Source organism: Aedes aegypti, chromosome 3 (genome assembly GCF_002204515.2).
Source record: "Aedes aegypti strain LVP_AGWG chromosome 3, AaegL5.0 Primary Assembly, whole genome shotgun sequence".
In the NCBI taxonomy this organism is placed as follows: Eukaryota; Metazoa; Arthropoda; class Insecta; order Diptera; family Culicidae; genus Aedes; species Aedes aegypti.
The window spans coordinates 235238301-235263053 of record NC_035109.1 but is presented as its reverse complement, the minus strand read 5'-3'; the positions used below and the strand labels follow the sequence as shown (position 1 = coordinate 235263053).

The window sequence follows — 24753 nt, the reverse complement described above, 5'->3', positions numbered from 1 at the left end:
ACTCTACCAAAACATAGTCAACATCACTACACAAGAAAATTTCTTCTGTTGGTTTATCCAGAGTTGTAGTATTTTTGTTTAGAAACATTCTTGATTTGAGAAGTTTAGCATCATACTTTTGACCACACTGTGTTGTACGGTGGGTGTCACGGATTGAAATACAATGCTTTATAGTGGATGATACTATGGACATAGTCAAATTTACTGCACTGCTCAGCACTCAGGCAAATTAATTAACGAATTTCATAAATTTTCCCTTATGAAGCATTGAAAAATCTATAAAAACCTATTTCAGAAGGCTAATATGGATTTCATATCGTTAAAATGGTAATCATAATTGAGAAAATAGTTATATATAATGAACATTTACAAATTTCATTGCGCGCCTTATGATTTCCATTGCCGTCATTAGTCATTTCCTCAATGATATCATCTTTCATAAGGATGGATTTCATATTAGTTCGATGAAAAGCAAAATTGCAAAGCATGATAGACCTCATTAAAGTGTATCAATTTCATTAGGCCACCTTATGATTCACATAGCTGTGACTAGTGTGAAAAACTCATATGGTTGTCATTATGAAAAATTGCAATTTTAAGCATTGTATTGGACGCTGATTGCGGATTTATGTACGGAAGCAACATCAATTTGTTCTGATGTTTTCAAATGTAATAAGTTGTCTAGTTACGGGGGAAGGAAGTACGGCAATGCACAAAACAGGAAATTGTAAAAAAAATCAGAAAAAGGAAAATTAGTTTAATAAAAGGAGAATGAGGGTTCTGATGTATTGCATATTTTATTATTATTTGTTTTGCTTTAGAAAATGGCTGTAAAAACGTGTAAAAATCGAATTTTTATCCTTCGTCGTGTCGCAGCTCAATATGCATCAGTACTTTACTTCATATTGTTGTAAATCGAGTAGCAACACGACAAAGTAGGTGGAAATTCGATTTCTACACGTTAGGAAATCAGTTACCTAATATTAATGAATGAATACATAGGAAATTCTGTAAATATTCAGAATGAAATGTATTGTCCACGAGGTATAAAAAACGAACTGTGGAATAATAATTAGTGTCAAAGAAACTAATGTAGTTTATACTGCTAATAGAAGAAATTCTTAAATTATAATTTCAATATTCATAATGCTGTTTTATGAAATAAGCAAGACACAACATTGGCATAATTCAGATCAATTCATAAGGTGAATCAATGAAATACTTACCGATTTCTTGTGGCAAATAAACATAAGGGAAAATAATGGATATTCATAGTATTTTTGCCTGAGTGAATGATTTTCACCAGATTATAGTAAACATAACAGATTTTTGTAGTCGGTTGAAAATCGTTGGTGCGCAGTTCTTAATTCTACCATACACGGAGAGAATGAAGTACTCAAAAGTGAGTTCATTCCACTCAATTCCGGGGGTTTGTGCGTTAACCTAATTTTGAGTTGATGCGGTAGAAGTTGTTTTCATTTGCAGCCATGCGAAAAAATACCTGTTGACTAAGTTCTTTTCACTCAATCGGCAGATCAAATAACTCAACTTCCAGTACTGTGCCACTTACTCAAATTTGAGGTAACGCACTAAGGTTCGGTTTTTGGGTTGTTTTGCTCTTCGCTCTCTGACAACAATAGAAGGAGCGAATGAAATAGGGAGAGAAAAATAACTCAAAAGTGAGTTAAAAAATACTTAAATATGGGTTTTCCGTTTTCTCCGTGTAGATTCGGTAGATTATACAACAAAATTTGTTTGCGTGTAGCTTGTATACGTATACGTTCACCTTAATCAGTTTTCTTTTTGTTTTCATGAAATTTCCACTGCAGAATCCATCTCCTCTGAAATGTCAAATAATTGTCATCAAAAATCAATTCAGCTGCAGCGCATCAGATCGGTCCTGGCGGATGCAAATGTGCTTATTCTGCGCGGCGTGTGAGGTGACACGATTCGAATGAGGTGACAATTGTCGACTCGCTCCCATTTGATTAACATTAGTCGTCTCACGTCACTCGCGGTGAGAGCGACTCGTCTCGACTCACACGCCGCGCAGAATAAGCACGAAAATCAATCAAAAATTGAATTTAATAAATATTCAAGATATTCATAGTGAATTATTTAGATTTTGTGAGGCTAACAAAAAAGTCTGCTGTTGATTAATCTAGAATTGTGAACATGAGCCGGTGGGATCAAAGAATCGAAGGTACTGTACCAATTTCCTGATGTGGTTTTCATAACATCCTTTGTTCCAACAATTTGCATCCCTTTCGAGGATCGCTTCTGCTCCTGGGATGTGTAACCGATGAAGGAACTATTTCTTAAGCCCTAAAAACTATCCAATTCGCCAAAAATTTAATTGAAACGTAGATATTTAATTTTGCCAGTTGTATTTGCCCCCCAAATTTGCCACAGGAGGACACTCACGCTCTCGAAGGGATGGTCCCAGAGATCGTTCCCGAAGCAGGAGTAGATCTCGAAGTCGTTCATCTTCCCCCGTTGAACGGCGGTTGCGAGAGATAGAGGAAGATCGTCGCCGAAAGGAGCAGTTGCAGAAGCACAATCCGCTGCGTCCACTCCCTGGCGGCCGGAAGGACAGTGGCAGCTCTAGTGACGATTCCGGTGATGATGATAATGGTAGGATATGGGGTTCTATAACATTCCCCAGAATCAGTGACGTACCCAGGAAATCGCTCTGCGAAAGGGGTACAACAAGGTAACTTACAATACTGGACAGAATAACAGAGGTAATCCCTATAATTCCTCGGTAAAATCTGTCGAGTAATTTCCGAGAATATCTTTAGAAAATTGGTTCAATTCTTGAAATAGTCCTCAACATAAATCTGGTACTGCTGATAGTATTCTGTGCAATGAAATTTTGGGTAATGGTACATTCTGGGGAATGCAATTCTGGAGAACGGTTTTCGGAGTAATGGTTTCTTGGGGAATGTTATAGATATAGGGATTGTAGCAGTCCTTTTTCTTTGATTTACAATTTTTTGAGGGATTTTCGTCGTAACTGGTGGAGGTTTATCGTTTTTAAGGTTCACAATCCAAGACTGCACCACCGAAGCCTTCGGTTATGCCAAAAATAGGATTTAGCTTCCAAAAACCGGCTGCGAATGCCAAAACTAGCTCCACCCTATCCACAAGCTTCAACCTGCAGAAAGCTAAACCGATGGCCATTCAAATGAAGCTCGGAACGGCACCCAAAAAGGAAACGCCCAAATTGCTTAAGCCGGTTGCGAACGCCTTCGCTGGATCCGACAGTGACGAAGAACCGGAGGAAATGCCCGCCGAGTGTCGGATGAGGATGAGAAACATTGGCCGGGACACGCCCACTTCTTCCGGACCCAACTCTTTCGGTAAGACCAAACATGGTTTCTGCGACTCCAAGAAAATATTCGAAAAAAAGTTAAATACTATGACCGACAGTTAGGCCGACTGCTGGTCAAAATTTGTCTGTTGAAATTGAGATTTGGCACTTTTTAGTTTTTAAGTGACTTGATCCTTCGTTACAAAGACTTACAGTTCGGCATTAAATCAAAGGTTTAAGTAGGTAAATCAGTTGTGTTCTTCTCTTTTCGCTTACGTTTCTTCAGTCAGATTATCCACGTATTGCGCATAGAATCGCATGCATTAATTATTCACACACTATTATTAAATCCTTGATTAGTAGATGTTTCTAATGTCTACCTTTAATTACTGCAAATCTAGATCAAAATGATTAAACATATGTTCAATAATTATGACGTTTAGCTCCTATCATTTCAATTCCGAAATCGCCAGATAACTGTTGTAAAAATGGATGGAGTCGAGTAAGGGAGAATTGACTGTACCTAGTTTTGAACCAGCTTTACCAGCGGATTGCACTTATGTTTTTAATGAAATTCATACAAAAATGATAAAACTTAGGGTAGTCCGAATTAGTACATTGGGGATCCGACGGGTTGATCCAATTCAGACCTTCTGGAGAATTTTGTTCACACATGTCTAGTCATGTCCTGGTAGGAGATATCACAAAACTCTCTGAGCGAAAAGTGAGCGCGCTGAATCAGGCTTTCACAAAAACATAAAACTTTTCATGTAGTTCATCGTGCTGAAAAGATATGGCCAAAAAACTGTTGCTAGGTCCATTTTGACCATGTTCCCCTAAATCACAGACAAACAGACGTAACACTCTAATTATTCCCATCGTACAGCAGAATAGCACCCAATTCTAATATTTGGTAGTTGGCCGACGGGCCACACGGGGCGCTTGCATCGTTTTTGTTCGAGTTTGACGTATTCTCAATGCCGCCACCTAGTTTGCGGTTAGCCAAACGAAAAAAATTTAGCATTGGGCATCCGGTCGAGGATCTTTTCGGGTTGGAAATTTTCTCGACTTCCCAGGGCATAGAGTATCTTCGTACCTGCCACACGATATATATATGCAAAAATGGTCATTGGTACGGTAAGCTCTCAGTTAATAACTGTGGAAGTGCTCATAAGAACACTAAGCTGAGAAGCAGGCTCTGTCCCAGTGGGGACGTAATGCCAGAAGAAGAAGAAGAAGAAGAAGGGTTGTTTACTTTCATGCATGATAATCATTTAATTCTATTCAGCTTTTAGAGGGATTGAAATCATTGCAAGATTGGATGATTTTCATTCGGTGAAATGTGTAAATAGATGATTTCAACAAAGATGAAAATCATCCTGAATGTGTCTGAAAATAGGTGTGGAGCTCGGATGAGGCAAAAATCATTCAATTCATGGCGGAAGATTTTATTCAGTGTAGCTCTCCCGCTGAGCATAGTCCAGAGTCACATTAAGGAGTACCGTAAAATGGGGTGTTAAGGACTCGTGGGGTTTTAAGGGATTGAACTTTTCCATCAAGTTTGACAAATCACAAAAACTTCGAAAGTCGATATATCAATCATCTGAAATGCTAGATTTGTTCGGAGGATTGTGAGCTGCATTGTGTGATAGGGAATGTCTATTAAAATAAGGTATTGTGGAGTCTAGATATTGAAAACGATTCAACACATTTTTGTTCGAATTTTATAGGCATAATACATTTAACTACAAAACTATGAATCAATATGGAGAAAAATATGTGAATAACTTAGAACATAAGAATATTTAATTGAGATCACAACGCAGACAAAAACTTTTGAAATTTTTATCTAGATTTCGACTTTCAATATTTCTTATGGAAAAAGTCTCTTTTTGAGAATAAGTGGGGTGTTAGGGGATTATCTTTTCCACTTTTTCCAAGTTACTAAACTCATTCGATTTATGCCGTAATATATTCCAATATACTTTTGGCTTGTTTCGTGAAGTGAAACTGCATTGTAAAATTAAGGGGTCTATTTTGTATGTTACTGAATATCACAAAACCGTCTAATCTCGAAAATCGGTAAAACTGGTAGGAAAATCTTGATTACAACGTATTAGAGTAAATATGAGATTTTTTTGATACTATTTCCAAAACTTGTTCGATCACTGTTTGGAAAGTTTGCATGATTTTTTTATTTGGAAATGGTTTTGAAGCCATTGATCCTTTTAGTGTTGTAATCCTATGAAGCGGTAAATAATAATAATAATATATTGTCATTTCTCAGAGTCTATAAACGAAGAGTTGCACGAAGAGTAAAACCAAATCTACATATCGAATTGTCAAACCGTCTAGGGGCTATTTTCGAAGACGAAGGAGAACAATCATTCAAAGAAGCCTCTTCGCACAGTTTTCTGTATATGGACTCTGTCATTTGTGAGCTCTTTTTGAGAAAATTCTTGGCCTCGTCGGGCACTAAACGCATTGTGTTATAGAGTAAGCGTTAGATTTCTGCTCCATACTGGAACATTTTTCTTCATTTTTGTTTTGACCGTCACTGGGTGTTTCATTTTCATTTTCATTTTGCAGCGTTTGGTGGGGCAATGAGAGCGCAAGTCAGTCGAAAGCCGGGGTAAGGGATAGGTAATGGCCGTAATAGTCTATGCGGACCACTTGAACACCATCGGAAAGGATAAGAAGGGTTGGGGTAGGGTATAGGGAATGGAGAAGACTTGACACAGTAATACGATGCTGCAAAATGTAAATGTGCTGAAAGCAATTTAATTTGAGTTTTGAAGTTTGATTTGACTTATTAAAATTCCAAATAGATCGGCCATTGTACAAGTAAGAAAGAATATGCTGATCGCTTTCTAGAAATTTTATAAACAACAAATAATAACAATATGAGAGCGATGCTAAGGGCTGCTGATGGCACAATGCGACGCTTTAGGAGATTTTGATACTGAATGAACATTACTATACAGAGCGCAATTTAATCGATGGTGATAACTTTACAAACTTTATCTGTTTTTGCACTGTTTGACGATGCCCCATCCCATATTAATGTTGAACTGAAAAAGCCAATTAATTGTATGTAATAAAAATACAAAAAAATGAATTTCGGCTCCGTAAAGCGTTAAACGCATTTGAGCCTCAAATAAACGAAATAGATAAAAAAAAATAGAATTATAAACAATTAAACAGCAGTAATGAATAACTTATAAAATTACTTTGCAGCATAGCTGAGCCTTTCGGAACGTAAGACCGATGTATAAAAATAATTTGTTTCGAAATTGTCCGCGTGGTCTTCTAGTGCCCCTATTAGATCAGAATCAGTCATAGACATACATATCGAATGCTCGCCATGACCCTATGACCAACATTTGTATATGTATAGACTTAGCTGATGTGGCTTTTCTAATAGGTAGTTCTTTCACTCATTGATTGTCTTCAAAACCTTGTCAAGTATAGAAAATTGATTTTATTTCATTTATTACTACATTAAAGCTACATTGTACTTATTAAGTATTAGGTATTATTTTATGTTTTTATCACTATTGATATTATCAAGGCCAGAATTCCCAGTGAGTGAAGAATTTTATAGTACTAGAACACCATAGAAGATCGCTTAACATTACCTAATCATGGAACGTCTTTTTGCTCTATTATTTTAGGTAGATGCTATTGATCTCCCTTTGCTCCTATCCGCAACCCGATGCACGCGCCCTGTTGGTTTTCGAAAACCTCGTAGAAGATTACAAACCGTCAATGGCATTCCCAATTACTACCCCACATTGCACATTCAAGGGTCTGATTGTGATCCTAACCCACCCTCAGTCTGTAATCTTCTCGCCAGTTTGAAATTATATTTTCCCGAAGTGAAAGTAATTTTGATGAGTGATAGCGTAGTGCAGCCCAACTGCATAGTACAGTAGTTTAACCAGAATCTTTAGGTCAGAAGATAAAATCTAAATTTTGTAATAAAAAGGTTGCCATTGCTTTGAAATTTACCCAACATCTAATCAAAACTACTAACAACAGCGATCAATTATCAAAATTCATCGCTCCCTGGAAAATATAATCCCAAGCCCAGGGATTTTTGTTTTGACTGGGTGTTGTATACAAATACAATATATTTACAGGGCAAATTGGCCATTCCTCCTATTGAAACTGAAAGCTATAGATTATTTATACAGTTGCTCTGCATAGCTTATAGGATTCGTAAATTGCAAATATAAAGATTGTGATCCTGTTTCATTTAGGAATAAACATCATTTCAAGACAATTTCACGATGTATTGATAATTTCCAAATAGGATTAATAACCATGAAAGATTTAGCAATTAAAATAAAAAGGTTGCATTTGCAGGAGTTCCAAGTTCAATAATATTGATGTATAATCTGATTAAGGTTAAACGTAACTTATGAAATTGAATGAATGCATCAAATTTATTACCCAAAAAGATTACACAGCGCAACAAAAATGACATTTTTGCGTGTCTCAAGGACCAAATTATGTGTCTTTAGTAGATTTGGAGTTACTGAATCTGGTTCCGTTCTCAGAAATTTCCCAGCACGTCACAATTTTTAGCTACAGGTCGCCAAAGTTGTATAAAACAATGGTTTTATTGATGTTTACCTCAAATTTGAAGTATATTTTATCAAACTTTTTTGTGATCTTATCCACCAAACATGCAAAAGAGGACTTAAACTTTCGTTTAAGATACATTTTGGTTGAAATTTCACGATTAAATTGAGATTAAACCGAATTTTTTCAACATGCTTGCAGTCTCCATACAACATTCTTTGTTTCTCTTATATGGAAAAATACAATACTTTTCTAAACCATCGAAAAATAACTTTTTCGCATAAAAAGTATTATAAACTTTGATGATAAGTATTGTTATACACATAAAGATTGAATTCTGTGGCAAATTAAGCGAATAAATTGCCTTACAAGCTGGCAAACTTGCATGCAAGTTGGCTGAAATAGTCAATTTTTGCATTTTCAACAACTAATATCTCAAAAACTAGACGTGCTATGATATTTCTGTAAACGGCAATGGATTCAGCAACCCTCAATTAAGTAAATAGAGGTATTTTGATGCTGGAGACAAAAACGTGTTCCGCAGTGTTATTTGTTGTGGTTGGCAAAATATGGTTTTATTTACGAAACTCAAATTCCTTAACACCCCATTTTGCATTTCTGTCAAAAATCACATATTTTCATTATTATCTCAGAAATCTGTCATAGGATCCTCATATAATTGTATTTGGCTTTTGATATACACGACGAGAGTATGGTAGGGCCGTCCTTTGTTCAATTATTGACATACAAGAAGTTGCTTGAAATTCGAATCGAATCGAAATTTTTTCATCCCTCAACACCCCATTTTACGGTAATATTATTATATTTGTGATGGAGTCACAAACCATTTTTTTTTATTTAAGCGAATGAAAAACATTTGAAAATGCATTAAACATGTTTTTCTGGCCTAAAATAAGGACATGGCTTTTGAACCCTGTTGCGGGCCGCAATTGGGTCCTAAAATGTTTAATGAATTCTTGTTTTTATATTTAATATTACGAAAGCACATGTTCTTGCAACTGCTTTAGCAATTTTTCAGCTCAAATAACGGCTATAACATATTTAAACTTCAATTTCAAAAATGATTCCAAATATGAACCTTGACACTTATTTTGATCATGTTTGACGTTCACTTTGTCGACAAAAATGCCACAGGGCTTTTAGTTTTAACACTGGGGTTGTTCCTATCTGACATTTCAAAAGGGACACGGAAAACAAAATACACCCAAAATTTTAGTTTAAACCAAGGGGTGTGAAAAAATCTCAAAAACCGTAAACAAAGTTTTTTGGACTTAAACCAACGAAAAATCATTCAAAAATTTAGTAAACACGGTAAACTCAAGCGTTTTGTACTAAAATTGGGACAGGGCTTTAGGACCCTATTATAAAAAAATCATAATAGTTCCACAAAAATTTTGGAACCACTGGTAGTGTTTTTCGCTTACAGTTGGTATTACATTTTTGCTCTAAACAAGAGCGAAAAAAAAAATGATTATTAAGAGAGTTATCCTCTGAAATGACGTTTCTCTCGCGCTCTATTGTTGAATCTGACAGTTCATCACGTCATAACATTGACAAACGAATGCACTGCACAACTAACAGCAACACACCTCAAATTGAGAACATGGACTAGTTTTTTTATAAACTACCTTAATACCTATAATTATGAATATGCAGATTATGTATTCCAATTCCTACAAATTGTCTCTTTGGGTGTATGATTGCTATCATCAATCCGACTTGAACTCCTAAAATAATATAATGCAACGAAAATGTAGTCGTCAATGCCAAACATGCAACAAACTAAAGCATGCACGTCTAGGATCAAAAATAGATTCCTTTTTCGTGACATAATATTATAAAACGATCTTAGTTTATTACCTAATGGTTTGTCACGAGACGAAATAGGTAGAATAGATTCGGTAGGGACTTTTTCTGATGCTAGTATCCAAACGTTTTCTGATTTAAAAACTTTAGTAAAGACACTGTTACATAACCACAATCGGACAAGAATCAAGGATGTTCTTTCAATGCAACATAACGCAAACGAGTTTTGTTCGCGATAACACTAAAAGGTCTGTATTTTGAACCACTACTTAAACTGCTAGAACCATCGTTCCCCTTCTTTTTCGATTGCGAGATTTGGGCTGAGGGACATTTGCTTTTCATAAGATTCGTTCAACGAATGAAACTTGAAGAAGACCCCAGGACAAAGTGGGAGGATTCCGGGATCCCCTTCCGAGTCCCATTCGGGCGATCTGTTTTCCTTGCTACTGTCGACTAATTACTGTTGCTGTAGTACGCTTCTACTTACGCTGGTGAGGGAGAGAACCTTAGGCTGCTTCCTTGGCCAGGCGTTCGGCCTTCTCGACTACCTCTTCAATTGGGCCGACCATGTAGAAAGCGACCTCTGGCAAGTGATCCAACTCACCGTTCAAGATCTTGGTGAATCCCTTGATGGTTTCCTCCAGAGGGACCAGCTTGCCGGCATGACCGGTGAAAACTTCAGCAACCTGGAAGGGCTGCGACAGGAAACGCTGGATCTTACGGGCACGGGCAACGGTGAGCTTGTCTTCCTCAGACAATTCATCCATACCCAGGATAGCAATGATATCCTGAAGGGACTTGTAGTCCTGGAGGATCTTCTGGACACCACGGGCAATGTTGTAGTGCTCGGCACCGATGATGTTGGGGTCCATGATACGGGAGGTGGAATCGAGAGGATCCACAGCAGGGTAGATTCCCAGCTCGGCAATGGCACGCGACAACACAGTGGTGGCGTCCAAGTGAGCGAAGGTGGTGGCTGGGGCAGGATCAGTCAAATCGTCAGCCGGCACGTAGATGGCCTGCACCGAAGTGATGGATCCCTTCTTGGTGGTGGTAATACGCTCCTGCATGCTACCCATATCAGTGGCCAGGGTTGGTTGGTAACCGACAGCGGACGGGATACGACCCAGCAGGGCAGATACCTCGGAACCGGCCTGGGTGAAACGGAAAATGTTGTCAATGAAGAGCAGCACATCCTGTCCCTCTTGATCGCGGAAGTATTCGGCAACGGTTAGACCAGTCAGGGCGACACGGGCACGGGCGCCGGGGGGTTCGTTCATCTGGCCGTATACCAGGGCGACCTAGAAGATGGAAATGGAAAAATTGAACATCATTAGAAACGGATAACATGTATGGTGGTATATAGGGATATTGAGGGTCTTGGCTCGTTTGTAGTGAAGACACGAACACGTAACGTAACGAACAAACTAGCTTTATTGATAACACGTCTTAACTGGTTGGAGTATTGGGATGGAATAGCTTGTTAGGAAAAATAACAGAGGGCGGTTGCTATGATAGTAACACCTAGGGTTAGGGCGATTGCTACTATGTTAATACCCCCTCTCAATCGGCCATTCCAATTTGGCTGCATAGCTCATCTAGTCGTTTCTGGTCCATTGGCTTCGTGAACATATCCGCTAGCTGATGCTGAGTTGCAACATGTTCAATCTTCAGACGTCCATTCGCAATATGATCACGCAAGAAATGATGCTTTATGTCGATGTGTTTCGATCGTTTCGATTCAAAGTTCCGGGCCATTCCGATACATCCTTGATTATCTTCGTAAATAACGAAGGCTTCGTCCTTTTGCTTCAGTTGTAGATCTTCAAGTACCCCTGCTATCCATATTCCTTCTGACGCTGCGGAACTCAAAGCTACATATTCAGCTTCGCTGGACGAAGTAGCAACTGTAGTCTGCTTCTTGCTTGACCAAGACACCAGATTTCCAAACACCTCAAACACATAGCCGCTCACCGACTTCCTGTCCAAAGTATCCGATGCCCAGTCAGCGTCTGCATAACCGATCAAAATTTCCGCATCATTGTTTCGCTTAAACTCCAAATGCCTTGACTTCCTTCCCTTCAGGTAGCGTACCACTCTTTTCAAACATTTCCAGTGAGATGATGAAGGTTTCTGTTGAAAACGCCCCAGATAACTAACGGGAAAACACAGGTCTGGTCTGGTACACAGCATTATATACATTATGGTACCCAGCAGTTCACGATACGGTTCATTTGTAGATTCTCCATCTTCGTGCAGCAAAAGTCCTTTTTCAAGTGGTGTTTTAACTGGATTACAATCCGACATTTGGAAACGATTCAACATCTTTTCAATATTTGACACTTGCGATAAACGTATTCTGGTGCGATCCTCGTTATATTCCAGCTTGATTCCCAAGAAATGGTTAGCTTCTCCACAATCTGACATGGCAAAAACAGACATCAGCTGCTTCTTGAGTTTCAAGATTGACGATTTCTTCCTACCAACGATCAGCAGGTCATCTACGTAAAGCACGATGTAGATCTCATCTCCAGGTAGAATTCTTGTATATAAACAATAGTCGTGCATTGATCGTTTGAATCCTAGTTCTAACAGCTTCTGGTTGAACTTCTCGTTCCAACAACGCGGGGATTGTTTCAACCCGTATAGTGACTTGACTAATCGACATACAGTGTTTGGTGGTGCATCGACGCCATCTGGAATTTCCATGAAAATCGTTTCCTTCAATTCTCCATGCAGGAAAGCCGTTTTCACGTCCATTTGATGGAAATGAAAACCTTGATGGATGCCGGCTGACAGTATGATCCGAATTGTGGTTAACTTTGCAACGGGCGCAAATATTTCGTCATAGTCCAGTCCTTGTTTTTGAAGAAAACCTTTAACAACCAGTCGGGCTTTATATCGTACTGGCTGACCGTTCACGTCCTCCTTCACTCGGAAAATCCATTTTGACTTCAGCGGTTTAACACCTGCCGGACAGCTCGTGAAGTACCACACGTGATTCTCATCCATCGAACGAAGCTCGTCTTCCACCGCTTTCAGCCAGACTTTTCGATCGGGGCGGCCATTGATTTCAGCGAATGTCTCGGGGGCATCTGGTAGAAGTAAACTGGCAGAAGTTGCTCTATACCCAGTTAAGTAATCTAACAACTTACCGGGTAACCTGCGCTCCCGTCCGCTGTGCCTCGACTCTTGTATCGGTCGTTCTGTTTGCAGAGGGAGCGCGTCGCTGAACTCTTCTTCCGGTTCACTTTCACGAGCATCGACTTGCTCATGATTATCAGGTACAGCAACGTCTTCGTTCTGGGCTTCGCTTTCCGCCTCGACTTCAACTTCACCTTCCCCCTCTTGCTCGAAAGGGAACCGAACTAGCAATGGCACATCTATATCAGGCTTCATGTTCTCAATGTCAGCGTATGGAAACGAACTCTCATCAAACTTAACGTCCCTCGCAATGATTATCTTCCTCGATTTCTTGTCCCATAGCCGGTAGCCATTAGGGGCATAACCAATCATCACCATTTCGCGGCTTTTCGGATCCAGCTTCTTCCTATTCTGCGCCGGTATCCATGCAAAACTTTTGCATCCGAAGATCCGTAATTTATCCAAATTTGGTTTGGAGTTGAACCACAGCTCCGCCGGAGATACACCACTTGGCAAGGCTGACGTAGGGCTTCGATTCAGAAGATAGACGCACGCCAGGGCTGCTTCGGACCATAAGTTTTTCGGTACCAGTGAATCGATGAGGACTGAACGGATTCTCTCTACGAGTGTTCGGTTGAACCGCTCCGCAACACCATTTTGTTGTGGCGTGTACGCCACCGTGGGTTCTACTTGGATACCTTTGTGCTTGTAGTAGTTTTTCTGATCAGTTGAAAAATACTCCCGTCCTTGATCCACCGTCATCCGCGAAATCGATTTGCCAATCATCGCTGTCACTGCTGCTTCATATTCTTTGAACTTCTCAAAAACTTCGGATTTTCTTTTTATCGGATAGATCATTCCAAAGTGGCTGTAGTCATCAATGAAGCTAACAAAATATCGGGACCCGTCCCATGCTGCAGGGTCGATAGGCCCACACACATCCGAATGGATTCTTTCAAGGGGGCGAGTTGCTCGGACTCTGGTTCCATTAAAAGGTTCCCTACATTGCTTACCTTGGATACATGCTTCGCAGATGCCGATCTTGGGTGCTTTCCTCATTCCTTTTAATTCACCATTTCGGGCCATCGTTTCAAGTCCTTGTTGGCTGATATGGCCTAATCTGCGATGCCACAGTTTTCCGGTATCGACGTCACACATATTTGCACAACGATCCTGCAGAAACAGCTCTATCTCGAACAAGTTGCCGTTTAGGTATCCAGTTGCCAGCACGCTTCCGTTCTTCTTCAAAACTGCCGTATCTCCGGAGAACAGCACATCGATACCAGCTTTCGTCATTTTCTTGACCGACATTAAATTCTCCCTTAAGTCTGGCACGAGTAGAACATTCTTGACGTTAAACGGCACTCCTCGGTTACTAACAGCGTTGATTTCTCCGATCGTCTTGGCTATCATTGCTTGGCCTTCCTTTGCAACTTTAATTTCTACCGGATCGTCCAACTTGCGCAGGTTTGCAAATACGGAGCTTTCACTTACCAAGTGATCACTGCATCCGGAATCTAATTTGAAAACGATCCTTCCGGCTCTCTTGCGTCTACATGGGTCCACATCCGCCATGAAACTCACCGCATTCTTCACAACTGAATTTGCTTCACTTTTGCTTTGTAGACGGCAATCTTTCTTGTAATGACCCCGCCTACCGCATCCGTGGCACTTTCCGTTGAACTTTTGCTGTTTCTTTTGCTTGTGTCCATGGCCAGTAAACGCTGCCGGTTTCACCTCTTCAAATTCTTCCTGGCGATCAGTCCGTTTCGATTCTTCTGCTAATAACCGTTGCTTGACGAAATCCAGCGTTAATTCTTTCTCAGCCACGTTCTCCAAAGCAGTTACAAGTGGGTCGTAGGTATCAGGTAACGTTAAGAAAAGCTGCGACACCAGATCTGCCTCCACCAAAGTCGCGCCGGCCGTCTTCAGCTTTCTAACCAATCCATCGAACTCCAGAAAATGGCTTCTCATGTCGATTCCGTTCTTCATACGGAGGCGCGCCAGTTGCTTCCGGATGAGAGTCTGGCTGGCAACGGACTTCTTAGCGTATGTTACCTCCAAACTTTCCCACATCAGCTTAGTTGTCGTCTTTTCGCGAACTACCTCAAGACAGTCGTCCGCCAGGCAGCTAACCAACAGCGCTTTTCCCTTACGATCCTTTTCAACGAATTTCGTCCTCTCGGCTGCTTGTTCCGGCACATCTTCCGTTAGCACCTCCGAGACTCCGGCCGCTTCCAGGAAAAGCCTGACACGGTAGCTCCAATTTTCGTATCCTCCAATATTTCCGCGAAATTGCGGGATTCCATGAGCGAGATCCTTCTGCGTGGTGCCCATAACCTATTGAGGGTCTTGGCTCGTTTGTAGTGAAGACACGAACACGTAACGTAACGAACAAACTAGCTTTATTGATAACACGTCTTAACTGGTTGGAGTATTGGGATGGAATAGCTTGTTAGGAAAAATAACAGAGGGCGGTTGCTATGATAGTAACACCTAGGGTTAGGGCGATTGCTACTATGTTAATAAGGGATAAGTATCCCATTTTTGAATATTTTTATTCATTTCCTTAGGATTTTGTTTAAAGCTATTGTGCAAAAAATATCCACAGTATGTTTTAAACAAAAGTGCAACATTAATGAGTAAATTCATACAAATCATTTGACAAAAATCTCATACCAAAATGAGCTAGAGAGGTGCAAAAATAGTTCATAATTGTAGACAAATGTTTCAATCATAAAAATACTCTCTAGAAAATACTTTTTAGGGCGCATTTTTCTAAAAATCGAACCACATAACCTATTTTTGGTAAACCAATCGTTTTACAATATGATAATGATTATACTTTTTACATTGTTGTATGCACCACCTTAAGCAAGTACATGTACAGTGATGTCTCAAATGATAACGAACTACCAGTTTTGACATAAAAAAGAATAATGTAAAGAAGACGTGTATGCAGTACTAAAATAACTGACAAATGTAAACAAACTGAGTGTTATTCACATAATAGTTTATATGATAAATTACAATCATATAATGCACATCTGTTCCTTAAAAATAACGATTTTTCACGAAATAAGAGAGAAAAACATAAAGGCGCATTTGATATTGTCTTTCGATACGAACTCTGATGTCAATTTCGCCCATCTTACCCCTCTCTGGTAAGCGGGCGCATTTGAGATTGAGTGTGTCAGCAGGGCGCATTTAAAATTGAGTGTGGAAAAGGGCGATAGTGATGAAGGTTCGTGTGAAAGAGCGTAGCAAAATGGCGAAGCTGATGATAGTCAAACCAGAAGGACGAGGTCACAAGGCGCAATCGCCGCTGTCAAACTGAAGGAGACGAAAAACCGAGGGGCACAACAATTCTAAATTTTGATGAATGACGCCTGATGCATTTTTATTTATTTCAACATGCTATTCATAAATTAAATGTTTTGCTACAAAAGTAATACAGTAATGGATCCTAAAAAATGCATCATACGCTTAAATCGATCGGAAACATAATGTAGAATTAAAATTACATCCGCTAAACATCAAACCAATTTTACTGAGAATGTATTAATCTTCACATTCGCCACATTCTGACTCTGTATTAATATGTTCTAGTTAAAGGAGAGAATTCAATAAGGGCTCCTGCAGCAACAGAACAACTTCAACTGAATCGAATCGAAAAACTATATAATGTAAATGCCATTGAATATCCTAGAATTTACGTATTTTAATTCAATATATTTAGTTTCAAGCTGTTGAACCATTTAAAAGCTGCGGTGAAAATTCAGTTCCATACTGGGGACCGAGCAATTGTTCTAATGTAGGCGAGGAAGAAAAGCAATAAAACATATTTTTCTTCCCATTTCTCAGCTTAGTATTCAATGAGCACCTCCACAGTCTGCTGGAACTTTTAATTATTTTTTGAAAAATCTGTAGATATTTTCGTTGTGAAATTAGGTGTTAAATAATAAAAACTTTGAAGGCAATTCTGTGACAAGTCCCTGGTTAAAAATCAGAGTAATCCCTATGCAAATTACTAGAGGTTGTTGCGTATAATAATGACTAGAAACAAATTAAGAAGGTTAATGTTTTAGTGAATATAACTTGATGTACAGTTATCAGTAATACCATAAGTGCACCAGTATCCGCTCATGTTCCAGTAGCCCGCTCACACTGGAAAAAAATTAAGTTTACACAAAGTTATTTTGAAATATATGTATAGCCGCTACACGGTTCAAATCGACAAATTGAATTATACTATACATTTTTTTGTGTATTTACTTAAAATACCCTACTATTTAAACTCACGAGCGGGCTACTGGAACATGAGCGGGTACTGCTGGTACGTTATCGATACTTGAATATATTCTAGATGTTATACAATGAATACCGTAAAATCGGGTGTAATTGATCAGAAGGGTGAAATTGATCATCATATTACACGATTTTATTTATTCGTAATGGAGCACAAATATCAATGTAAGCTGCAGTAAATGAACCTTGTTTGTCGTAACTATTGTTGAATTGTGTGTTGTAAAGTTAAAGAATTTTTATTACTATGAAAATAATGTAAAATACCAAAATCATGCACGGTGCAGTATTGACAAACACCTATGAACTTCTATTTATAAGCAAGGATTTGAACATGGTATAAACCTGAAAGTTTGTGAGGATGCTTGAGATATATCCCCATACCAGATTTCATCACCAATACTCGTACCAATTAGCTCATATGGTTGAAATAATTGAATTTCTGTTAGATATCTTTGAATCCTTAGGGAATTGCATACATTTAGGCGTTTTCCGCGTACTTCTTGAAATTTAACTATTTGTTATTTATATAAATATGGTATTGTTAAGAATTTGACAAGCATATTCGGATTCAGGGAGCTCAAATTGATTACGTAGAGTTGTTTTGAAAACTAACAATAATGGCATTGACGATCAATTTCACCCCGAAATGAGATCCTCTGATTTTTTTAATTTGGAGGTATTTGTTAACACTAAAATTACATTTGTTAGAAAATTTTGGTACATAATTCGATGAGGCTCACCTTCGTACTTGTTTGCCTGCATTTAGTTGTTTGGCATTGTTAACATTATAGAAAACAGACTAGAAAAACCGTGAAAAATGATCAATTTCACCCGATATTACGGTACCATTGTACGATTTTCTTATCATTTCGTTTAAATCAGGGCTGCCCAACGTACGGCTCGTACCTCATTTTTTGCGGCCCGCTGAGGGTTAGAAGATTCTTCTCATTCTCTCTTTTTCTATTCTTTATGAACGATTCAAATTCTTGGTGTTTCGACAATGTTTCTGCCATGATTTCCGTCAACACTCAAAAAATACAGCCTGAACAAAACTTATGGACAGAAGACTAAATTTTCATACATAATTTTACTGTATCATAGGCTAATTTTCGCACAGAATCTTGGAAATAAGTTTTACCAACACCTGGACGTAATTCACGCAGAATTCTTGACATGATTATAAAAAAGGCTTTTAACGAAATATTGAACAGGATTTGTCTAAAATTTTACAAACGACTTTCACGGATAACATTGGCAAGATTTTCACTTAATTTTGTTCAGGAGTCCATAAATTTCTTTAAAAGACACGGACACCGTCTCCAGCCATTTATCTGCACAGACTGCAACTTAACACTAGACAACGGAGAAGCATGCTCCAGTGGCATAGCCGAGAAACATTCCCGATGAAAAGTTTCAATGGCTGAAGCGGGAATCAAAACCACACCCTATGACACGATGCGTTTGAATGCCTGACAACACTAACCGCATGGCGACGAGGCTCACTTGCCAGGATTTTCATCGCATTCAACACATACTTTACAAATATTCTGGGCAAGATTACAATATTACGCTATGTATCATTTTGCTAGAACCCTAAACGAATTTACAATAAGCTTTTGAATAGGTTTCTTTTGAAATACTTTTTGGCATTCTCAGATTTCAAAGTTGCATTTCAAAATTACTACTGATTGAGATTCTTAAAGAGTCCTTGGCACGATTCTTGTGAAATCCTGGGCATTCTGAACGCGAGATTTCGTGAAAGCTTGATCATGATTTTAGCCCATTCTGGGTCATGCTAATAATGCTAGGTCGGATTCTAGTAGAATTTGAAGTATGGTTTTTATAAAATCCTGGGTATTCTCAAAGGAACCAAAATTTATGTGGTGTATTCATCAAAGTATTCTGGACTAGATTGTTTTAAAATTTTGAAAGGGATTTCTTCAAATTAAATTTACTCCATTCACTGGTTTTTATCAGATTTTATGAACTTCATTTACAATCGCCTCTCCACATCACGATTTCGACGGGACCTTCGAGATAGGGAGAGGCCAAGATAAATAACATTAATTCAATGAACACTAGATGGAAAATCATTCCGTTACTAGGAAAATAATGAACAAACAAACGTTATTTCGAGTGTCCAAATTGTTCTGAATCACTTAGGGGAAAGTCCTCTATGTCCGGACCGCCTCTATGCCTGGACAGTTTGAATTTTCCAAAAACGAACAAGACTTCATGCAAATATTTGTGCGTTTAAAAATGTGGCCCGCGACATAAAATTGTTTCTGTGATTTGGCTCGCGGTTCAAAAAGGTTCGGCAGACCTGCTTTAGGTATTTTGAAAATCACCGTCAGAGATGCGGTTACATGGGTTAGGCAAAATGATTTAGACAAGTGCCCCGGAAGATGTGGTCATGTTTCGAATTGGCTATTTCTCTAGGTGGTTCTGAAAATGCTCCACATCCTCCAAGGCACTGAGGAACCTACTATTCATGGTAGACGCCGATTCTAAAACTGCTTCCGGAAGCATGAATTTCATAAATATTAAACTTTGTTACCCAAATTAATATGATTTCGTACATGTGTGAAATTGGCCACTTCCATCGGGGTCCTCGAACCTACTATACAGTGGTCATGGCAGCCGGTGGTTCTGGAAGTGCTTTCGGAAGCATCACCTTCGAAAATCTTAATTATTCGATACCCATATTGAAGTAACTCCGGACATGTTTTAAGTTGGACGCATCCCCTGGAGCACCTGGAACCTACTATAGTGATCATGGCAGGTTCTGGAAATACTTCCGGAATTATCACTTTCAAAAATCTTGATGTTTGATGTCCATATTGTTCCTAATTGGCCACTTTTCCCCACGGCACTTGGTACCTACTATAGAGTGGTCAGTGCGTTTAATGGTTCTGAATATGCTGCTGGAAGCATCATTTGGAATAAAAAGACTATGATAAAATTGACGTCTTTAGCATTAAAGTTCTGAATTTTGGTCAGCTGTACGGATTTCGAATAACGGGTGTACGGATTTTGATCCAAGACAAGTGATTTTAATTCTTGTTTTTTTTTTTAGGTTTCTACTCAACTTCAGGCTCATTTTGGGATTAATTATGTCTTATAAGATGTGAAAGTAATAGAAAAAGAATGATCAATTGCCTTTTACAAATCTAAATATACAGCGGTTTTTATTTGGCTTAGTGCTTAGGTGTACGGATTTCGGCCCCACACGGTAGTGGCGTAGAGCCACAACGAACACTTTTTTTTTCATTTTTTCAAGCAAACATATCTTTCGCACAATTGTTTACCTGATAGTATTGATTATACTGCACCAACTACATTTAAATTTAAATATGATATACAATAAATTTACTGTGATAATGCAGGGTGCTCACAAGGGCGGTTCAAAATTCCAAAAGTTTGAAAATACAATTTCCCATATCGTTCTTACTAATGATCCTTTATTATTATTTTTTCTTATAAAAGATTACTAGTTCTTACCATCCTTGTTCTGTAAAATTTTCGCTTTTTCGGTGGGGATTTAATGGTGGCCCAAGAACGATTATAAAAATCGAGAGTACATTTCTTTCTCGCTAGAGATAAATATTTGGTCTATAATTTTATAATCGAGAGGTTTTAAAATGGAATGGCTGAAATGTGTTTTTCATAGATTGCAGTATGAAAAGTAAATTTAAAGTGGAAGAAATCAGAATTTTACCAATGGAATATTACAAAGTTTTCCGATTATGAAAATATAACCCAAATGAAATACTGAACTCCTGCGAGAAAAAAAACAATGTACATTCGATTTTTAGAATCTGCTGGTTCAGAAATAGCGTGCGATGTAGATTTATTTATTTATACATGGAGAATTTTCGAAAAATGTTCCAAACACGTTAGTACTGTAAAATAAGTACAAACTTATCATTCCATAGTGAGAACTCATTCTTCAAACCATAATGAAGGAAATTGCGGAAGACAGCAAATTCAATCCGACGGATGGGAGAAGATATTAGTATTCATGAATTTGTTTGCTATTAATTAGCCACATGTTGTTTGGCAAACTTCTGTAAAAATCCCAACAAAATTAGCTAAAAAGTGTTTGTTTCTTCATCAACTTTCTTTATTGTGGTATTTGTGTTTATGTGTTTATTTTTGATCATAACCTATTAGTTTTATCCTATTACAGGGTCAAGGAAGCTGATTTTGAAAATTACATGTTGGTTTGAAGTATGTGCTGTAAGTACGAAATGATATGTCTGTACTTACATTACACACTTAAAATAAATCGCAGTATACTGTGAAATAAATCACCGAAATTGAACTGTAAACAACAAAAATGCAGATTTTCCTGTGAAATCTACTATTTTACCGACAAAATCCGTGGAATCAACTATTTTACCGGAGAAAATCCGTGAAATCTACTATTTTACTGTAACCCTGTGAAATACTAACGAACAGTTCGGTATCATCATTATTTTCACCGAACTTCTGTGAAATCGTGTGACAGTCGCTCAGGCAGGCATGAGCTTCCTTTTGTTTCAGTTTTTGCACAGCACTAGCAAGCAGTGCAAGCTGGCTTAGTGGTAGCAAGCCTGCTTCCTGATCGGTAGTTCGGGAGATCGCTCCTCGGTCCGAGCCGTTTTGTTATTTTTCTTTATGATTTTGTTCAAATACTTTACAGATTGTTCGGTGATTTTTCACCGAAGCTTCAGCTGTTGAGATTACGGTGAAATTTCACCGTAATCCGTATTTTTTAAGTGTGTAGAATACTAACATTTTTCGAAAATTCTTTGTGGTAATTTTCATCGTCTTTGGACCACCTTTAAATCACCACCGAAAAAGCTGAAAATCTCACTGCGTAAGCATGGTAAGAGATTGGATTTCCCTTTTTTTTTTTGAAACGCCCTAGTACTCAATATACCCCACCTAGCTCTATGTTCAATTTTGTAAACACATCATTTCAAAAATGTTTAAGCCCCTGCCAGAAAATGAGACAATTTGTGAAGTTTTCCTAAATTATACCTGAACATCAATTTAATGTATTGTGAAAAAGCCTTAGGCCATATTGCATAAATTCCCCTCCAAAATTAAAGTTTAATTGATGCCCTATTTCGGAGGCATCAAGCTAGTGAAAAAGTTTTTATGATGCTGTTGTTTACACACAGTAATAAATCCACTTTTTGCTAACAGGAAGTAGTTGCACCAGTTACTTATTATATAATCACTTGAAATAACCACAATCTAATAAGTTTGACCACTATCCAAAATTTAAAAGCTAACAAAAATCAACAAACTTTCCACTCACCTTGGAGGTCTTATCCTTCAGCGAAATGACACCGCCCTCAATCATTTCGTTGTACAGATCGTTACCCTCGCGGGTACGTTCTCCGACACCGGCAAACACGGAATAACCACCATGGGCCTTGGCAACGTTATTGATCAGCTCCATAATCAATACGGTTTTGCCGACACCGGCACCGCCGAACAGGCCAATCTTACCTCCCTTGGCATAGGGGGCAAGCAAATCCACAACCTTAATTCCGGTGACCAGAATCTCCTGCTCGACGCTCATGTCGATGAATTCCGGAGCTTCGGCGTGAATCGGAGCGGACAGATTGGTTTCGATGGGGCCACGCTCGTCAATCGGTTCCCCGATGACGTTGATGATCCGACCGAGGGTTTCGGCACCGACCGGAATCCTAATGGGCGATCCGGTGTCCAAAACTCGCTGGCCACGCACCAAACCCTCGGTACCGTCCATGGCAATGGTACGGACGGTGTTTTCTCCGAGATGTTGCGCAACTTCCAGCACCAGCCGGGAACCACGCTCCTGAACTTCCAGAGCGTTCAAAATTGGCGGCAGATTGTCGTCGAACTGGACATCCACGACGGCACCGATAACGGCCACCACCTTTCCCTGGGCACCGGCAGCCGCCTTGGCTGCAGCCTTTGCCGCATAACCACGGGCCACAACCTGCTCGGCCCGGGCCGCCACGGCCATCAGCGTTTTCATCGAGGAAAACATCTCTTTTCACTGGTCTCAAACTCGCGCACTCTACCTTTCGTTTTTTGGATCCTCAGCCTAAAATTCAAACAAAAGAAACCACATCAATTTTCCGTCTAAAAACTGTCTTATTATCTAATATGGAGGTGATTACGCAAACCTTCTCTTGCAGTCTCTCGCCTTCCGCACACTTACCCTTATGACATTCGGTCCAAAAATGAACGATCTCGTCGAAAAATGTCGTTCGTCTCGAAGTGTGTTGCTGATGCGAGTGATGGGAAGAGAGTGTTCCAAGATGTCTGCCGCCGCGAATGTCGAACGACCGGCTCCAAAAGTGAGAGAGTTTTAGCGAATAGCTAAATCGACTTGGTTTCGCGACAACACTAAACAAAACCGGGGGCACCGGTTTATCGACTTTATGATTTTTGTCACTCCCGAAATATTCTAAGCGCCTTTAAAACGTGGTTCTCAACCGAATTGGGTCCTAAAATTTTTAATGAAAACTTGTTTTTATTGAATAACACGAAAAAGCATGTTACTGTTACTACTTTAGCAATTTTTCCTGCTCAAATAATGGCTATATCATGTTTAAACTTTAATTTAAAAATTTGGTCCATAAATGAACCTTGACACTTTTGATCATGTTTGACGTTCGCTTAGTCGACAAAAACACCACAGGGGTTTTAGTTTGACCACTGGGGTTGTTCCTATCTGACATTTCGTAAGGGACACGGAAAACAAAATACACCCAAAATATGAGTTTAAGCCAAAGGATGTGACAAAAGCTAAAAAAATGTTTTTTGGACTTAAACCAACGGAAAACATTATAAAATTGAGTAAATATGTGTTTTTGGCCTAAACTTAAGCGTTTGGCACTAAAATTGGGACAGGGCTTTAGGACCCTATTGACTGTTTAAGCTTAGTATGCTGTTCCGCCCAAGAAAAGTAAAAATTTCTGCGCAAGAAATGGTCAAGAAATTTTCTACAGTGAGCTCCATTTGAATTGACATTTCTTTTCAACTGCGTACTGCTATCAAAGAAAAATGCTTTTTTTGAGCATTTCTCGCAAGAAATTTCCCACGCATCGAGATAGGCGATTACTTTTCTGTCGAAGTGCATACTTTGCTTTAACGAGAAACTTGCGACGATCGACGCGCCACCATAATTCATATAACGGAGGGTATTAGAACTAACTTGGAGGTGATGATTTCGCAATTTGGAGGTTAAAATCACCTCAAACACTAGAGATTTTGCGGTGGGATGTTGACGTTTGATGACGAATAACAGAACAGTCTACTAAAATACTAGTGATCCTTTATATGAGAGATAAGCGGAAGTAAAATGGAATGATTTGGCAACGGACCAACAGTGCTGAGTTTGCTCGGCGTCGAGAATAATATTGTAACATGGACATGACTTCCTTATTGCTAAAAGTGTATTTTGTTTTGTTATAGATCTTTGTGCTACATTTTTGAACTAATAAACAGCAGAAAAAATCAACAACTAAATATCGCATTGACGAAGAATCGAAAAATAAAAATATTACATATTTTTGCACTAAGCAGAA

The 24753-nt window shown here is 38.9% G+C and overlaps 2 protein-coding genes across 2 annotated transcripts; one reads left to right on the top strand and one right to left on the bottom strand.

Moving 5' to 3' along the window:
• Positions 1 to 1836: 1836 nt before the first annotated feature.
• On the top strand, positions 1837 to 3746 carry LOC5576213 (PEST proteolytic signal-containing nuclear protein). Its single transcript, XM_021851523.1, has 4 exons — positions 1837 to 1913; positions 2066 to 2203; positions 2413 to 2634; positions 3042 to 3746. Exons 2-4 carry the CDS (start codon positions 2176 to 2178, stop codon positions 3434 to 3436), a joined length of 645 nt encoding a protein of 214 aa, XP_021707215.1. The 5' UTR covers positions 1837 to 1913; positions 2066 to 2175; the 3' UTR covers positions 3437 to 3746.
• A 6205-nt stretch (positions 3747 to 9951) lies between these two features.
• Positions 9952 to 23523, bottom strand: LOC5576214 (ATP synthase subunit beta, mitochondrial). The gene is made up of 3 exons (XM_001655941.2): positions 23382 to 23523; positions 22488 to 23264; positions 9952 to 11028 (listed from the first exon to the last, which is right to left on the bottom strand). The coding sequence occupies exons 2-3, from the start codon at positions 23205 to 23207 to the stop codon at positions 10234 to 10236; spliced, it is 1515 nt and encodes a 504-aa protein (XP_001655991.1). The 5' UTR covers positions 23208 to 23264; positions 23382 to 23523; the 3' UTR covers positions 9952 to 10233.
• Positions 23524 to 24753: the final 1230 nt, after the last annotated feature.